This window comes from Miscanthus floridulus, chromosome 1 (genome assembly GCF_019320115.1).
Source record: "Miscanthus floridulus cultivar M001 chromosome 1, ASM1932011v1, whole genome shotgun sequence".
NCBI classification, from domain to species: Eukaryota; Viridiplantae; Streptophyta; class Magnoliopsida; order Poales; family Poaceae; genus Miscanthus; species Miscanthus floridulus.
Window position 1 is genome coordinate 21983121 of NC_089580.1, and position 18292 is coordinate 22001412.

Here is an 18292-nt window from a genome sequence, read left to right on the forward strand (position 1 = left end):
ACGTCTGTGCCGCGCCATGCATAGTGACGCGGCGGAAGGATGACGTGACGTCAACCAAGATGCTGACCGATGACGTGGCAGGGTCTGCCGCGCCATAGACCACGGCGCGGCACTGACGCGCCAAGGCCCACGGTGCAGCAGGACCTGGACGCAGACAGAAGGCGACCAGCCTCAATTGCAATTGAACGGGAGCTGCTAGCGGTGAGGATCGGCAGCGACGCGACCATGTACCCAGGCTTCGCGTCGCAGCTGAACGGCACCTGCAGCTCCGACCCCAACGCCTTCGCCTTCCTCGCCCCCTCGTCGGTGGGCTTCGACAACGCCTTCTATCGGAACCTGCAGGTCGGCAAGGGCCTCCTAGGCTCTGACCAGGTGCTCTACCTCGACATGAGGTCGCGCAGCACGGTCGACTACTACGCGTCCAACCAGGGTGCCTTCTTCGACGATTTCGTGGCGGCGATGACCAAGCTCGGGAGGATCGGGGTCAAGACGCCGGCCATCGGCGGCGAGATACGCCGCGACTGCCGGTTCTAGAACTAGTTGCTAGTTAATCTCGCCGGCAGTGCTACCGCGACGCATTGAAACGAATATGAAGCAAATAAATGGAGTCCGTGCGCAAGTTGACAAGTTGTCATATAACATTTTTATTGGTTCATGAGTCTGCAAGTTTCGGACAACAATATTCGTTCGACATAAGTTCGACATAACCAACTAAGTCCTAGGAGTGTAAGGATCTCTCGGACGCCTCTGTCTCTTTGGATTTGTAGGCAACACATTGGGAGTGTAGCCAACATCGATATGGTCGCGTTGCCGGAGCGTACGGCTCATACCCTGCAAGTATATGATATGCACGATTACTTATAATCTTTATGATCGTTAGTTTATGGAGCCTATGTATTTAAAGAAACTACCTTTGTTACTACCTGTTAGGCTTCTTGGGTACCAAGCGGGGCACCACCTAGCTGAGATATGTCGATCTCGTCCTGCTGCCAATCGTCCCACTGGTGGTGCTGTATGCGGAAGCCCGGGGGGTCGTCGTCGTCGTCCTCGTTTGCAGGGTCCTTCCCAACGCTATGATGTGGTGGTGTACGCACTGCGGAAGCGACAACTGTCACCGGCTGAGAAGAGCCGACTGGTGTCCTCAAAGAGCCAGAAGACGTGCCACCCGACCACGTCGGGTAATCGGGTTCCACCCAAGGAGTGTCCATGCAGCTCAACTTCTGAGCTAGCTTCTTGTAGCTCCGCTTCACCTTCTACATAAATAGACGTTAAAGTTAGTGCATTTCCCAAACGCATATATACTAAAGAAATATTTTCGGAACGGACAAGTTTATGTTTACCTTCACAAAAGCCTCGAGAACGTCTGGCCCCTACCCTCTAGACTCGTGAAGCCAAAACGTTGCTTCGTTGGACAGCCTTGACAATTGTGTCGCCTGGGTACAGAAACGTGGTTGGACAGTTTTAGTACACATACTTAATACCAAATGGATAACAAATTATACCATTCGAGTATCTTACCACGTATCTTTGAAGCGGGGCTCTCTGTAGTTGTGTGTCGTCCCTAGTGGCAACGTTGTACACATCTTCGATCACATCTTCCTTGTCATCCTCGTTAATCGCCTTCTCAGTGTACGGGGGTTTGATATGTGTCCTTGTAGACCTATGAAGCCACCGCATATACTCGTCGAAGGTGTGCTGGTTGTGTGGGAGACCCACATCGACCGGCTGCCGGTCCCTGTTCTGCCACAACTGGATGTACGCGTTGTGTATCACGCACCAATCCTTGGTCTTGTACCTCTTTCTACGGTCATAGCTGCAACAAAACGATTGTTAGTTGTACCATACACACCTCTGAATTATAGCTTTGTTATTAATCGATAACGTACCCATGCAATTCTTGGTTGGTGGAGTAAAGCGGTGGTAGGTAGCCTGTCATTCTTCCAAACTGCCTACAAACCCTGATGGGCAAGTGAATCTCGACCACGTGGAAGAAAATAAGAGGGACGTTGCAGCGATACTCGTCTGACTCATCCCTAGTGACAGGACTCAGATAGTACTGGAGCTCCGGAGCATTCCAAGGACACCAATGCATCTGAATATTTTATAATTGAGTTAGGTTGTGATATAGTATACATCGAACAAGATGCATGTATGATAGTAAATAGAGCATAACCTGGTGCTGTGTCAGACGTCAAGACAGTCTGTGTACTCCCTATACTTGCGCCTCGTATTCCCTCTAACTAACTCTGCTTGCGTCCAGATATACGGAGCTGTAGGGAGTATATCCTACCCATTCCAATGCTGCATTGAACACAATAATGAATTAGCCATTAATAATTTCATCATATGTAACTGGCTTGAAGAATATAGTGAACCGAAGTACTTACCGGTAAACCAGTAACAAGGGGCCTCCCAACAGGCCATCATTTCCAACACCAAACCTAGAGTAGGTAGGAGCAACCCCTAAGGTTCGCATACCCTGAGGTGCGACGGCAGACAACGCATAACTGTCGATGCGTCCATGCCAGGACTACGCTGCCCCAGCTGTACGCCGCTATGTTATCCCACGGCTGGCGTAGTATGTCAAGAAAGATCCAGCTGATGGTGTTGCCCGAGGCGTCTGGGAATAGAAAAGCACCAAGAAAGTGCCAGAGCCACACTCTAGCGAACCTGTCGATCTGAGCATCATCAGACTATGGGTCCAAGTAATCAAAGCGCTCTGTGATCCACGACGACGAAACACCGGAACTTTTCTTGAAATTCACCAAAGAAAATGAGACACGATGGCTGTAGGAAAGCAATGCACGTATTAAATAGGCTTGAATTGCTCACTTATTTTTCTTGGAAACCTCGTCGTCCGGTGGAAGAAAGCCAGTGAACTGAGCCACTAGCTCCCTTCAGTGATCGTTGTCAACTATACCTGTCACTGGAAGTCCCCCCAACCGAAGGCCAAACATAGCCTTCATGTCCTACATGGTCAAGATCATCTCGCCGTAAGGTAGGTGAAACGTGTGGGTCTCAGGCCTCCACCTATTATAAGAATAGAACGACTGTTAGTTGCCTCAAATTTATTATAAGAATGTTTACGTGCAATGAAGGCACTCGCACCTGTCTACAGCTGTAGTAAGTAGTGCTGAGTCAAGGGGCGGAAGACCGTAGTTGACAACACGGACAAGCTCGAGGAAGCCGGCACGCCGTGTGTATGGCGTGTAACGCTCGTCCCACTGGTGCGCCCTGATGTGTGTGCGGGGTCTCAAAGGAGGCAAGGGCACCTCTACGTCGGTGTCAGTCAAGAAGTGTGCTCGGTGTGGGGCGTTGTACTCCACCTTAAGAAGGGGGTACAACTGGTGCTGTGTGGGATGGACCATCCTGTTATAAATTGATAAACAAATAGTTAGAATATTCAAATTAACAATATTCAAATTAACATTATGTAGCATTGCAAAATTTAAACTACTTGTTATGCAATACGAACACAATATGAAAGCACATGTATATATTCAAAGTAACATTAACAGACATATTAAACAACTTTACTAGAAAAATAAGCAACTTTTATGTATGGACATGTTACCCTCGTCTTCTATACCTGCTAGCCTTGTGACCAGGTTCTTTGCAAACGGAGCAAAGATTTCTGCCACGGGTCTCGTTGAAGTCTCTCCTCCGTACATGTCTTCGTCGTATCCTCTCATAGTGTAACCTAAACCCAAAGTCCTAACTAACAGTAACCTAAACCCTAACTACCTAACCAAACCTTAACTATACTACAACACACAACCTAAACCCTAAAAAACTACCTACCTAAATAAACAAATTCACTAACCTAACTATACTAAATCACTAACCCTAACTATCTTAAATCACTAACCCTAACTAAAATAACATTCATAATAACAAGAAATCGAGAGAGGGAGCTACCTTGACAAGCGGGGACCTTTTGGGGTCACCCAAGCCGAAGGAGATGGCCGCTGGAGACCTCACCGGCCAGCGACGCACGTGAGGCGCTGGTGCCTCAACACTGGCGCGGCGGCGCCTGGTGCAGGCGACGCGGCGGAGGCCGCGTAGGCGATGTGTACGGCGGCGGCGCCTTGCGGTCGGCTGCCTGACGGCGGAGACGGCGTACGCTGGGGTCGAGGGCGAGGGCGGGCGCAGTGGGGGCGTCGTGGCCTTTTACTGGACCTTAACGCGCCACTAGCTTTGGCGCGTCACAGCCACGCCAAGATGGGTGGCGCGGCAGACTCGGCCACGACGACGCCACGTCATCCTCCCACCGTGCCATCATGCATGGCGCGGCACAGGCGTTTCGCCACGCCATGGTAATAGGCGTGGCCAAAAGTGTTAGTTTTAAAAAAAAATAAACCAGTGTTAGATTTTAAATTAGTTTACAAAAAGTGTTAAAAATAAAAAAAAATCAGCAGCCGAACCACTTTGATTTTTTTTATCGGCCGAGCCGAGAGCCTGGGTGTAAATAATATGAATATTAGTTATAAAAAAATATGAATGTTTATTGACTGAATATCTGATCAAAGGAATTTAAATTCGCAACCTTGATATTTTATCTAAACACTATAATCAAATTCGTTCCAAAAAAAATACTAAAGTACTCATGTTCGTAAGAAAAAAAAAGTCTACTTTGCCTCCCTAAACTATCGCAAAAGTCAGTTTTTTCTCCCTGAACTAGAAAACCGGGCATAACTCCTCCCACATATTTTCAAACTGGACATATGACCTCTCTGTCAGTTTCTCTAGGTGGTTTTCTCTTTTTCTTTTATATTTATTTCTGCCAAATCTTTGAAAATCATAGTAAATTATAGAAAAATCATAAAATAGAAAATGCAATTTTTTTGGACTCCACATGAGTAGATCTACACAGTAAATATATGATATGGTATGCTTTACTACAAAAATTTTTCTCTAGCTTTAGATCTATGCTTTTCTATGATTAATTCATAGTTATAGTTTTTGTGGTCCTACTGTGGTGAAATTTTTATGGTGGACTAATCATTGTATGTTTGAGATGAAGTAAAAAAATTCATGCTCATTGGATCATGTATGACTGAGTTATAGATTTATTCAGGTTAATGCTTATTAAATAATTTTTAAATAATTAAAAGTGCGTAAAAATAGAAAATGTGTTCTCTATGTAATATTGCTATTGTTATATCGTATGAACACTTAACATAATCATGTCGTTATCGAATAAATTACACAGAGAACATACATTTTCTATTTTTACACACTTTTAATTATTTTAAACTATTTAATAAACATAAACATGAATAAGTCTATAACTCAGTCATGTATGATCCAATGAGCATGAAATTTTTACTACATCTCAAGCATACAATGGTTAGTCCACCATAAAAATTTCACCACAATAGGACTACAGAAACTACAGCTATGAATTAACCACAAAAAAACATAGATCTAAAGCTAGAGCAAAAATTTTGTACTAAAGCATATCATGTCATATATTTAGTGTGTAGATGTAATCATGTGGAGTCCAACAAAATTGGATTTTCTATTTTATGATTTTTATATAATTTACTATGGTTTTTTAAAAGATTTAGACAAAATAAATATAAAAGGAAAAAAGAAAAACCACCTAGAGAAACAGGGAGGTTATATGTGTGGTTTGAAAAGATGGGGAGGAGTTATGTCTGATTTTCTAGACTTTTATGATAGTTGAGGGAGACAAAGTAGACTTTTTTCTATGGGTAATGTTTTGTTCTTATATCCAGTCCGTTTATGGACGTTCGAGCCGAAGAGTCGTTGATTCGGCATCCGAAAAAGTTCATTTTACCTCCCTGAACTATCCTTAAAGTTTAGTCTTCCCCCTGAACTTGGAAACCATGTAAACCACCTCCCTCAACTTTTAAAACCATTCATTTTACCTCCATGGCCCGATTATAGGTGGTTTTCAAAGGCGGTTTTGTCTTTTTATTTTTTATTTGTTTTAGCTGAATTTTTGAAAAATCATAGTAAATAACAGAAAAACCATAAAATAGAAAATCCAAATTTCTTGGACTCCACATGAGTAGATCTACACAGTGAATATATAATATGGTATGTTTAGTACAAAGTTTTTATTGTAGCTTTCGATCTATGCTTTTCTGTAATTAATTCAAAGCTGTTATTTCTATGGTCGAATTGTAGTAAAATTTTTATGGTGGGCTAATTATTATATTATCGAACTGTAGTAAAAATTTCATACTCATTAGATAATGTATAACTGAGTTATAGATTTATTTAGTTTTATCCTTGTTAAATAGTTTTAAAATAGTTAAAAGTGTGAAAAACAGAAAAGAGTATCAAATTTTTACTATTGTTAAAAGGATACAATAATTAGATCACCATAAAAATTTCATCACAATTGGACAATAGAAACTGCAGCTATGAATTAATTACAGAGAAGCATAGATCTAAAGCTACAACAAAAAATTTGTACTAAAGCATATCATGTTATGTATTTACTGTGTAGATATACTCATGTGGAGTCCAACAGAATTGGATTTTCCATTTTATGATTTTTGTGCCAAAGTAAATAAAAAAGAAAAAGTTAAAACCACCTTTGAAAACCACCTATAACCGGATCAGAGAGATAAGATGAATGGTTTTAAAAATTGAGAGAGGTGGTTTACCTGGTTTTCGAGTTCAGGAGGAAAATTAAACTAAACTTCGGTAGAATGGACTTTTTTTCCTTCGGCATCCGACAGCAGCATCCTGAAACAAAGCCTGACCTGTTCACTCGCCGCCAGCCCACCACTCTAACGAGATTCAAAAAAATAAAGCCCACCACTCTAACGAGATTCAAAAAAAAAAAGCCCACCACTCTAACGAGGAGATCCGACCACTCTAACGAGGAGATACTCTGGACCCGGTGGCCCGGTTGAGGTCAATGACGAGATAGTGGAACAACACGCTCCTCGCGGATAGGCGTCTGTCATTAGCAGTTGCTAATTATTCCCTCAATTCCAAATTATAAATTATTTTGGCTTTTCTAGATGCTATGTCTAAGTACATAGCAAAATCTGTTGTCTTAAAAAAGCCAAAATAACTTGTACTGTAATTTAGAATGGAGGGAGTAAGTTGAGCCCGTTCCACTGGTATTTACAGCCGTTGCCGGCTGCTTGTAATGTACAGGGACAGCACACAGCAAGAACATCCACAGCCTGCAGCGGCAGCAGCTGTAAATATTAGCCATACAGGTATTTCCAACAATATCAAGGTGCAAAACTTTTGCAGTGTATAATGACAGTAATACCAGAACGGTGTCTGTCACCCAGATAATTTGACAGAACCTGATGTATACAGTAACTCCCTTGGTTGAGAGGGAGGGGGTGTTACATGAACTCATTCATTTGTAAGCATCTGGTACAAGTGTAGCACCGTCTATAACTAGTGAGAAAAGGTTCTCGAAGCTGCTCTATGTTTTCTGACCAAAACTAGCATTCTGAGACTGAGACCCCCAATGAATTGTATAGTCGAGAACTCATTCTCGAAGATGCTCTGCCATCAATTGTTGTAGATATCACCCACAGAAAGATTTGTACAATGTCATCTTCATCCATGAACATTTGCCAAAAATCAGTCTCAATACTAACAGAAGACAAGCTTTTCGCTGTGTATTGTATGCATCTCATATGCTGAAGCCTAAAATCAATTGTCTCTTGACTCTTTTGGAAGTATCTCACGTCTCCACAACCTTAAAGGGAACCTTCGACCTGCAAACAAGCAAACTCAGATTCTGCTGTCTAAAACAGCAGCCGCTGTAGTATTTGTATAGGGAACATACCTCGTGGGCTTCTCGAGAAGAATTTCAACACCTCATCAATCAAAATTACCTAACAATTAGATGAAATTAGTCTGCCAAATAGTTAATTGGAGAAAATATTTGTTTTGGAAGATCCGGAATGATGTTAAGAGGAAAAGATACAAGAACGCAAAAAATGGCCGTGTCATAAAACAATGATATAAGCAAAACACATACTCCCTCTGGTCACAGAAACACGTCATTCAGGACAATATTTGGTCAAACCATAAAAACTACAAACATCAATAACTTTTAAATTATTTAGTTTGGAACCATGAAAAAAATCGCACGCTATATAATTTAGCGGCGGCCACTCCTGGGAGCTATGCGCCGCTATAGCGCCGCTATAGCGCCGCAGCGTGAGATAGCTGCTCACGCTATATCGCCGCTATAGCGCCGCTATAGCGCGCTATTTATATACAGCCAGGCAAAAAAATAATAAACAGTCCAAACAGGCAACATATTCATAGTTTCATATTTCCATACAGTCTAAACAACCATAAGGTTCAAATATTCAGTAGCTAACATGAAACAACAATAACGGAGGGTACTCTGGATTAGGGTTAGAGGGCTCAAGATGGGCCTAAATCTGACTCTGCCTCGTTTTTTTTTGTCAGCACATGAAACAGCAATAGCGGCGATTTAGCGCGCTATGGCGCTATAGCGGCAATAGCGGCGCTATAGCGCGCTATAGCGGCAATAGCGCGTATAGCGTGAAAATGCAAGATATCGTCGCGGCGAGCTATCTGGGACGCTATTAGCGCGCTATAGCGGCAAAATAGCGCGCTATTTTTTTCGTGGGTTTGGAACCATGTAAGTTATATGTGTGCATTTGCATTCAAATTTACTTGCAACATCTCATAAAAAAAGGATTTTAACAATAAAGTCTAGAAGAAATTACTGGTAAAAAGATACACATTGAAGACCGTCCAAAGTCAAATGTGACAAGTATTTTTGACCAGAGGGAGTATCACCACAATTAATGGCATAACAAGTCAAGGTTGAGAGAGTACTAACAGGGAAGGATAGATAAAGAACAATTTTCCACTCAACCCACGACAACGGAGAGACCTGCATAAATAGAGTTTATTCGATTTATTTTTAACATAAATAAGATCAAAGGACCACTGAAGAACAAAGAAAGATTACTTACAGAGAAAAGGGCTGATAGTGGTTCAATGTACAGGACTGTTACATGAAGAAGCATTGTCAGAATAATGGACCCAACAAGCCACAGGTTACTCCATGGATGAATGACACTGCATGAGTGAAGCTACATTAGTACAGAGGTATTTTCGCACATGCCACAGCCTTTTCAGAGACACCTGTTATTCTCAAGCTCACAGAATGGGAGGGCCAAGACAAAACAAGCAGAAGGCCATGCACCACAGGACATAAAAATCTAGTTTTTGAAGAATGTCTGCTTCCAATATCATAATTCAAATCTCAAAAAGTGAGGTACATTTTTTTGGTTCTGTGTGAAGATAAAATGGCAATTCCTACGTTTCAGTGTTCATGGGCGATGTAGAAAACATTGTATTCGAGGACAATGGTTGTGCGAATACCTTAGATTGGATACATATGAATCTTTCACAAGTGAAAAGACAAGATGAACAATGCACAAACACAAATAATGGATGCAAGCTGGCAATCTCTTACACTACAGCCAAACCCAGGTGACATTTCAGGATCTTCAAACTTTTCAAATTTTTGGTATTAATAAATTTACTATTTTATAATGAATATATTGTCCCCCTAAAATGGTACTACTGTAATAGTATGGTATTGCCAGTTTAAATATAACACCACATAAATTAGTTGCCATAGTGGCATTTTGGAAGCTTTCAGTGCCCAAAGCATCAACATATTTGTTACTGCAAGCAGCACGTTCTACAGCCTTACAGGTTACACCAATAATAGAAACCATAGAACATAGTGCCAGTAATGAAGAACAAAGAGCTCTTACAGCAGAGATTGGTTTTCACTTAGGTTATTCAAGGCATTAAACATCTCGACAACAACAAGCACAGTCATTGAAACAGTTGATGGATGACGATCCTCAAATATACTGCAAGGATATGAAGTTTGCCTTGTAGAACATGAATCAAAATTGACCTGCAAGGGTAAAAGAAAAGTTTGGAGTGTATAGAATAAGTAATGTATATTAGGGTCCTAGAAGAATCATCAGAAATATAAACTAGACCATAAACTCATTTGGCAACCATGTAGAGCAAATGATACATACAAAGATCAACCAACATCAGTCTAGACTGAAACATAATTGACCTATGAAACCATGCAAATTAAATGTCGTTCTGTGGTACCGTTCCAGTGTGAGCCTATCCCAGTTGTTAACTGGGATTTCCCTTGTGAGTAATTTCTTTTATTTTAAAATAAGATACCTGGGTAAAGCCAATTCGCTAAACAACCATCAACTGAGACATCATAGCCTATACGATCCCAAAGCCTGGGATTTTATTTGCATAAGCTCATCACAGGGCTATGTTTATGATCCAATCATGAATCAGACTCTACCTTTGCTCTCATAATCTCATATATGCTTATTAATAGACCTTGAAAACTCATTTTCCAAGGTGCTGATTGCTCAATTGACTCCAATAAAATAGTTTGGAGCTATCAATATTAGTGACTCACACACTACAAAGTTTCTATTGTAACAAGAAAAATTTTCCATATCAAGTTTTATAGTAGAGCTCTCCCCTATCGTTGTCCTGTAGATAAAGAAACAACTACATTCCACTCACTCAGACATAGTTGCACAATATTCTGTCAAATTGTCAATGAGAAAAGTAGTGCACAAACAGCAGACACAGATTGTCATGTGAAATTAATACTCCCTCCCCCAATCCAAATTATAAGTCGTTTTTGGCTTTTTTAGATTCATGGCTTTTGCTATGTAGACTAGGTGCATATTAAAAGCCATGAACTAGAAAAACCAAAGCGACTTATAATTTGTAATGGAGGGGATACTTGGCATGGCACTACAGGACTACCATGTTGAAGAATAAACTTTTGTTGGATTGTTGAGGATAACACTCCCAGCAGGTCATGGAACAATAGTTCCAGTAAATACACAAAGGTACCAATGGAAAAAAAAGGAAAACAATTCCAAATTCTCAACTTACCAATTCAGAATACGGTAATCTAGGACCATTCTCAGAATAGACGAACCACCAAACAAAACCCGCTATAGTAGCAAGACCAACATAAGCTGCATTAGCAAAAACAGAAGACAACAAACAAACATGGGTCAAAAACCACTGCACTTATCAGTAGGAATAATCAAATAATAAGTAGATAGAAGAAATGAACCTCCAATGACCAAATAACGGAAAAAGAGCCATCCACTAACCACAGCTTCATTAACCTGGGACGCAACAGAAAAGGAGCATTGTTTAATATCTGAGATAGCAATTAGAAAATTTAAACCATAGCATTTTACTTGAAATCACTTGTCTAGCAATTCCTAGTCATTAATATAAACTCATGCATGTGGCAATCATCTAGTTTGATATGTAGTCATCAAAAGCAAGTGATTAGCAAATCTACGGTCTCATGGATACAAGGAGTTTGCTTAATGCAACATCCCACAGATAGCTATTTTAGCAGTATTCTTGTAGCCAAAGAATTTCAAGTGCAAATTGTCAGTAGTTAGCCTAGTGTTCTTATTTTCCTAAGTTATCTGCTATAGATATTTACTATTCACTGTAATGTGTTTCCTTGGCAACCAAGTTGATCATGGTGCCTTGGCAACCAAGTAGGAATCATAGCATCTGCTTTATGCAGTTAGAATATGCTAAGGAGTAGGTACACCACTTGCCTATATATGCAGTGGTTAGCATCTTTGTATCTCTAAGTCATTTTTGCAATACAATCCAAGCGGCCTGTTGGCCAAGCTGCCCTCTGGCAGCCAACAATTGGTATCTAGAGCCGGTTGAGAGATAGGGAAGAGCATGGCCACCTCCGCAGAGAGAGCAGCAGCAGCAGCCGCCGCCGCCGAGCACCGGGCGCAGCGTCTGGCCGCGGCAGAGGCCGCAGCCGCGCAGGCGCAGCAGGCCGCGGAGGCCGCCGCAGCAGCAGCTCGGAACGCAGCCGCCACGGCCGCGGCTCTGCGTCGAGAGTTGGTGGAGGAGGATCCGCCGCGTGATCGCCGCCCGTTTCCGCGGAGGAGTCCGGAGCGCGAGCGCAGGCAGACGCGGTCGCCCGATCGGGATCAGGATCGCCGCCGCGGACGGGCCAGGGGCCGCTCGCCGGTGATCCAGACCGTGTACAAGGACTCTGGCGCAAGTTCCACCTGGCCGATGCTCAACAAGACAAATTACCATGAGTGGGCTTCGATCATGAAGCTGAAGCTCCAGGCGCGGCAACTCTGGGATGCGATCGAGTACCAGGACCTGCCATACCATGAGGACAGGCGCACGGTGGAGGCGATCATCGCCGCCGTGCCACAGGAGATGCAGATGCCGCTGTCCGAGAAGGGATCGGCCAAGGAGGCCTGGGACTCCATCGCCGCCGCGCGGATCGGAGTCGATCGAGTGCGCCGCGCCACGCTCCAGCGACTCCGCAGCGACTGGGAGAAGCTCGCCTTCCGTCCAGGAGAGCAGATCGAGGACTTCACCCTTCGCTTGATGGCCCTGAAGCAGCAGCTTCTTCTCCACGGCGACAACGACATCGATGAAGAGCGCGCGGTGGAGAGACTCCTGCGCGCCGTGCCGCCAAAGTACGCTCAGCTCCGGATCGCCATCGAGACGCTTCTGGACTTCCAGGACCTCACCATCGAGGAGGTGTCTGGACGCTTGAAGACGGTGGACGACATGGAGGCGTTGGACGCGGAACCGGCCGCCATCGGTGGACTGCTGCTGACAAGGGAGCAGTGGCGTGCCAAGGAGAAGGAGGAGGCTGCCGCTTCCGCGTCGGGCAAGGAACCACGACGTCGTCCACGCGGTGGCAAGAAGCAGCGCGGGAAGGGAAATCGCGGTGGAGGAGACAGAGGCGGTGGCGACGATCGCGGGGTAGACGACGACACCTGCCTCAACTGTGGAGATCGTGGCCACTGGGCGCGCGACTGCCGCCAGCCGCGCCGTGGTGGTGGTGACCGCGGTGGTGGCGGTGGCAACCAACGCGGAGGAGGCAACCGTGTTGGAGGTGATCGAGATGGAAGGCGCGGTGGAGGGCGTGGCGGTGCTGCTCACGTTGCAGAAGCAGAGGACGATGATGGTGCTCTGTTTTTCGCCCACGGCTTCCTCAAGCTTGACGAGAAGGACGAAGCCGTCTGCTCCAAGGCCACGGTCTCCCTCGACATCAACGAGCCGCGCGCGCGTGTCTTCCTCAACACCAGCGCCAACGAAGAGGCGCTCGACGGATGGTACCTCGACAGCGGGGCCACGCATCACATGACCGGCCGCCGGGAGCTCTTCGCCGAGCTCGACACCACGGCGCGCGGCACGGTGCGTTTCGGCGACTCGTCTCGAGTGGAAATCAAGGGGACCGGCTCCATCGTCTTCCAGGCCAAAAACGGAGATCAGCGCATCCTCCACGGCGTCTTCTACATCCCAGCGCTCCGGAACTCGATCATGAGTTTGGGGCAGCTCGACGAAGGAGGCTCCAGGGTGGAGATTGATCATGGAGTGCTCCGCATCTGGGACCGGCGTGGTCGTCTTCTCGCCAAGGTACATCGCGGGCCCAGTCGGCTGTACGTCCTTCACTTGGAAGCCGCGCGGCCGGTATGTCTTGCCGCCACGAAAGAGGACGAGTCATGGAGGTGGCATGAGCGCTACGGGCATCTCAGCTTCGAGGCGCTGCACCAGCTCGGCAAAAAGGAGATGGTGAGGGGGATGCCGGTGATCAAGCATGCGGAGCAAGTCTGCGACACCTGCGTCACTACCAAGCTCCGCCGCAAGCCATTTCCGCAGCAGGCGCAGTACCGCGCGCAGGCGCCCTTGGACCTCGTCCACGGCGACCTATGTGGGCCGGTGACGCCGGCGACGCCAGGAGGGCGCCGCTACTTCTTGCTGATGGTGGACGACGCCACCCGCTTCATGTGGGCGGTGCTTCTGCCGACCAAGGATGCTGCTGCGGATGCCGTGAAGCGGGTGAAGGCCGAAGCAGAGAAGGAGACCGGCCGTGAGCTCAAGGTACTGCGGACCGACAATGGAGGAGAGTTCACCGTCGGCGAGCTGGCGCAGTACTTCGCCGCCGAAGGAGTCAAGCGGCACTACTCTGCACCACACTCACCGCAGCAAAACGGTGTTGTGGAACGGCGCAATCAGACGGTCGTGGCGACCGCGCGCGCGCTTCTGAAGCAGAGGTCCATGCCGGCCAAATTCTGGGGGGAGGCAGTAATGACGGCGGTGCATCTGCTCAACCGCGCGCCGACAAGAAGCTTGCAAGGCAAGACCCCCCATGAAGCCTGGCACGGACGAGCGCCGGCGGTGAGCTACCTGCGCACATTCGGCTGCGTCGCCTACACAAGGGAGCTCGGACACCTGCGCAAGCTCGACGACCGCGGCAAGGCTGGGGTCTTCATCGGCTACGCCGAGGGCGCCAAGGCCTATCGGGTCCTCGATCCGGTGACGGGACGCGTGAAGGTGAGCCGCGACGTGGTGTTTGATGAAGGGCGCGGCTGGGATTGGTCCAATTCGGCCGCCGGGACGTCTGCTTCCGCCTCCAGTGACTTCGACATCGAGTTCTGGGGAGTTGACACAGACGGAGCTCTGCCGCACACGCCGTCACCAGTTCCAGGGGAGCATGATCCACAAGCTTCCTCTGCTTCACCAGCTTCCTCTGCTTCACCAGCTTCCTCTGCTTCACCAGCAGCAGAAACGGAGCAGGCGGACCCAGTTGAGTTCGCGTCACCGCTCGAGGACGACGACGATCGCCTTGATGCCTCCTACGGTGGCGAGCAGCTGCGGTACCGTACCATGCCCAACATCATCGGGGACGCACCCACACCGCTGCCGGCATCACGTCTCTTCGCCGAGCTTCATCTCACGCACGCCGGCGAGCCAGCCAACTTCACGGAGGCTGAAGGCGATCCTGCCTGGCAGGCCGCCATGGAGCAGGAGATCAAGGCAGTTGAGCAGAACTGCACTTGGGAACTTGTGGAGCTTCCTCCCGGTCATCGGCCCATCACTCTGAAGTGGGTCTACAAGCTCAAGAAGGACGAGCGGGGCGCGGTGACCAAGTACAAGGCGCGTTTGGTGGCGCGGGGCTTCGTCCAGCAGGAAGGGATTGACTTCGACGACGCGTTTGCTCCCGTGGCGCGCATGGAATCCGTCCGAGTTCTCCTCGCGCTGGCAGCCCAAGAAGGATGGCGCGTCCACCACATGGACGTCAAATCTGCTTTCCTCAACGGCGACCTCAAGGAGGAGGTGTATGTGAAGCAGCCGTCTGGCTTCACCGTCGCCGGGAAGGAGAAGATGGTGTACCGTCTGCACAAGGCTCTGTATGGCCTACGGCAGGCTCCTCGAGCTTGGAACGCCAAGCTGGATGCCACCCTCAAGGAGATGGGTTTCCAGCAAAGCGACCATGAAGCTGCGATGTACAGGCGAGGAACAGGGGAGGAGCTGCTGCTGATCGGTGTCTATGTTGATGATTTGATCATCACCGGTGCCAGCACTCAAGCCATAGAAGGTTTCAAGGCTCAGATGAAGAAGGTCTTCGACATGAGCGACCTCGGCCTTCTGTCCTTCTACCTGGGAGTTGAAGTACATCAAGATTCAGCTGGGATCACTCTGAGGCAGACCCATTATGCCAAGAGGATCCTTGAGCTAGGAGGCATGGATGCCTGCAACCCTGCCCATACACCAATGGAGGAGCGGCTGAGGTTGAGCAGGCAGAGCACAGCTGAAGAAGTTGATCCTACCCAATACAGAAGATTGGTGGGCAGCCTGCGATACTTGGTCCACACAAGACCTGACTTAGCCTTCTCAGTTGGTTTTGTCAGTCGATTCATGGAGAGACCAACAGCAGAGCACCAAGCTGCCATCAAGCGCATCCTGAGATATGTGGCTGGTACTCTGGAATTCGGACTTCACTACACTAAAGCTCCAGGGAGAGCAAGGTTTGTTGGATACTGTGATAGTGACTTGGCTGGGGACATTGACACCAGCAAAAGCACTAGCGGCACTCTGTTCTTCCTGGGAAGCAATCTTGTATGCTGGCAGTCTGTGAAGCAGAAGGTGGTGGCTCTTTCTAGTTGTGAAGCTGAGTACATTGCCACTACCACAGCTGCAAAACAAGCTATTTGGCTATCCAGGCTACTAGCAGACCTCCTTGGAAGGAATGTGGAAGTGGTCGAACTGAAGGTTGACAGTAAATCTGCACTTGCTCTAGCCAAGAATCCAGTCTTTCATGAGCGCAGTAAACACATCAGAATCAAGTACCATTTCATCAGAAACTGCTTGGAAGATGGAAGTATCAAGGCTGATCACATATCCACCACTAATCAGCTAGCTGACATTCTAACCAAGTCTCTTGGAAGATCAAAATTTGAAGAGATGAGGGGAAGAATTGGGCTCAAGCACATCACTTCCAAGGACCACAAGGCTAAAGGGGAGAATTGTCAGTAGTTAGCCTAGTGTTCTTATTTTCCTAAGTTATCTGCTATAGATATTTACTATTCACTGTAATGTGTTTCCTTGGCAACCAAGTTGATCATGGTGCCTTGGCAACCAAGTAGGAATCATAGCATCTGCTTTATGCAGTTAGAATATGCTAAGGAGTAGGTACACCACTTGCCTATATATGCAGTGGTTAGCATCTTTGTATCTCTAAGTCATTTTTGCAATACAATCCAAGCGGCCTGTTGGCCAAGCTGCCCTCTGGCAGCCAACACAAATAATAAGGCTCAGCAAGTCTGTTATACTGCAGCTCACTTGACTAATTGAGTACCAATAAAACATGCATTAACACATAGTTTCGACAAAAGTTTAAGCAAAAGTTACCAGCATGAAATCATAGATAGCTATTGATACTCCGATAGTCAGGTGCACAACCAAATTTTTAGTTGTTTATTACCTTCCGAGGCTTGACTGTCATGATGTTGCCATCAGGCTTATTGAAACCAATTGCAGTTGCAGGCAATCCATCAGTAACAAGGTTCACCCAGAGTAGCTGGACCTGCAAAGCAATGGTGAAAAGGGTAAGCATAATTTACACCTATAAATAAAAAGAAGAAAAAATCACAACCAAAAATGAAACAGGTGTTTAGAAAGGGTTTGCAAGTAGGCATGTAATTTGCCTATGGTGGAGCGGGTCAACATAAGCACAAGGGGGAAAAAAACTCTGGCACATGATAAAAATGTGGCATACAACATTTATGAAGATCATTATCACAATAGTTTGTAAACAAAAAATAAGAGATACAAGTATACACTCACAGGTATAAGTGTGTCAGGCATCCCAAGCACTGCCGCCACAAAAATACAAACCACCTCCCCAATATTTGATGAAATCATGTACCGGATAAACTGCTTCGTGTTATTATATATGGCCCTTCCCTCCGCAACAGCCTATGAACAAATTGTAGAATAGGATTCGGATAAATCATCAACTGAAATAATAGCCGATTGTTCTCATTATTTGTATATCATGCAATGAGAAATAATCTTACTGCAACAATCGTGGCAAAGTTGTCATCTGCCAAAACCATGTCTGAAGCACTCTGAGATAGAGAAACATTACAAGTGCATTCAGTGATTAAATGCATGAAACAATCGTTATGAATAATTGGTTATCTAAGAAAGGGCAAGATTGATTATGAAGGAGAATATAATTGGTGGAATATTAGATGTATTGCATTGGGCCTCATGGGCTGATTATATAGAGTATATAGGACTAACACATCACGTGGGTACACAATGTGGTACTATTCCTATTTACTCTAACATCCCCCTGCAGTCACAGCAGGAGCGCTACAGACGGTGAGACTGGAGAAGAAGCTGACAAAGCTAACATCCCCCCGCAGTCATAACAGTTGATGCGTCGCGTATGCTGTGGCTGGAGAAGAAGCCGATGACTCCGCATGCAACGCGGTAGCCCTTTGTGCCGATGTCGAGGTAGCCGAGAGTGAGGGCGCAGTAGCCGTGGTCGAAGAAGCCGTGCTGAAGATGGTCGAGGTCGACGTAGTTGTGGTCGGGTTGCCGTGTCGATGGAGCTACAGGCGCACAAGGGGCGCCATGGTGATGACGGAGACGCGTGGAGGCAGTCATCATGGGAGGAGGCGATGCCGAAGTTGACGCGGTCAGGGCCGTCGAGGACGTAGAAGAAAGGCGACTACGCAATCGAGGCAGACGAGGTGGGAACGGGAGGGTCGATGCCAAAGTTGATGCAGCCAAGCCGCCTGAGTGCCAAGGCGCGACTGGATTTGCCAGATCCAACAACGCATCGGGGACGAAAGCACGCGACGGTGTTGCCAATACTGGGCGTACAAGTGAGAGGGCCCCAACCATGTGGTTG

At 46.5% G+C, this 18292-nt stretch overlaps 2 protein-coding genes across 3 annotated transcripts in view; one reads left to right on the top strand and one right to left on the bottom strand.

Moving 5' to 3' along the window:
* Window positions 1–69: 69 nt before the first annotated feature.
* On the top strand, window positions 70–534 carry LOC136453214 (peroxidase 45-like). Its single transcript, XM_066453801.1, has one exon. It carries the CDS (start codon window positions 70–72, stop codon window positions 532–534), a length of 465 nt encoding a protein of 154 aa, XP_066309898.1.
* Window positions 535–7152: 6618 nt separating this feature from the next.
* LOC136454288 (calcium-transporting ATPase 3, endoplasmic reticulum-type-like) overlaps window positions 7153–18292 on the bottom strand; it is a 30480-nt gene continuing 19340 nt past the window's right edge. Inside the window, exons 25-34 of one of the 2 annotated variants that reach the window (XM_066454833.1) lie at window positions 17448–17498; window positions 17215–17346; window positions 16853–16954; window positions 11147–11201; window positions 10960–11045; window positions 9780–9928; window positions 8967–9072; window positions 8831–8884; window positions 7796–7844; window positions 7153–7724 (exon numbers count right to left, since the gene is read on the bottom strand). In XM_066454833.1, coding sequence (XP_066310930.1) covers window positions 7660–7724; window positions 7796–7844; window positions 8831–8884; window positions 8967–9072; window positions 9780–9928; window positions 10960–11045; window positions 11147–11201; window positions 16853–16954; window positions 17215–17346; window positions 17448–17498 — 849 coding nt within the window. In that variant the 3' untranslated portion in view covers window positions 7153–7659. The remainder of the gene's footprint in view (window positions 7725–7795; window positions 7845–8830; window positions 8885–8966; window positions 9073–9779; window positions 9929–10959; window positions 11046–11146; window positions 11202–16852; window positions 16955–17214; window positions 17347–17447; window positions 17499–18292) is intronic. The other variant, XM_066454776.1, reaches the window with a different exon arrangement.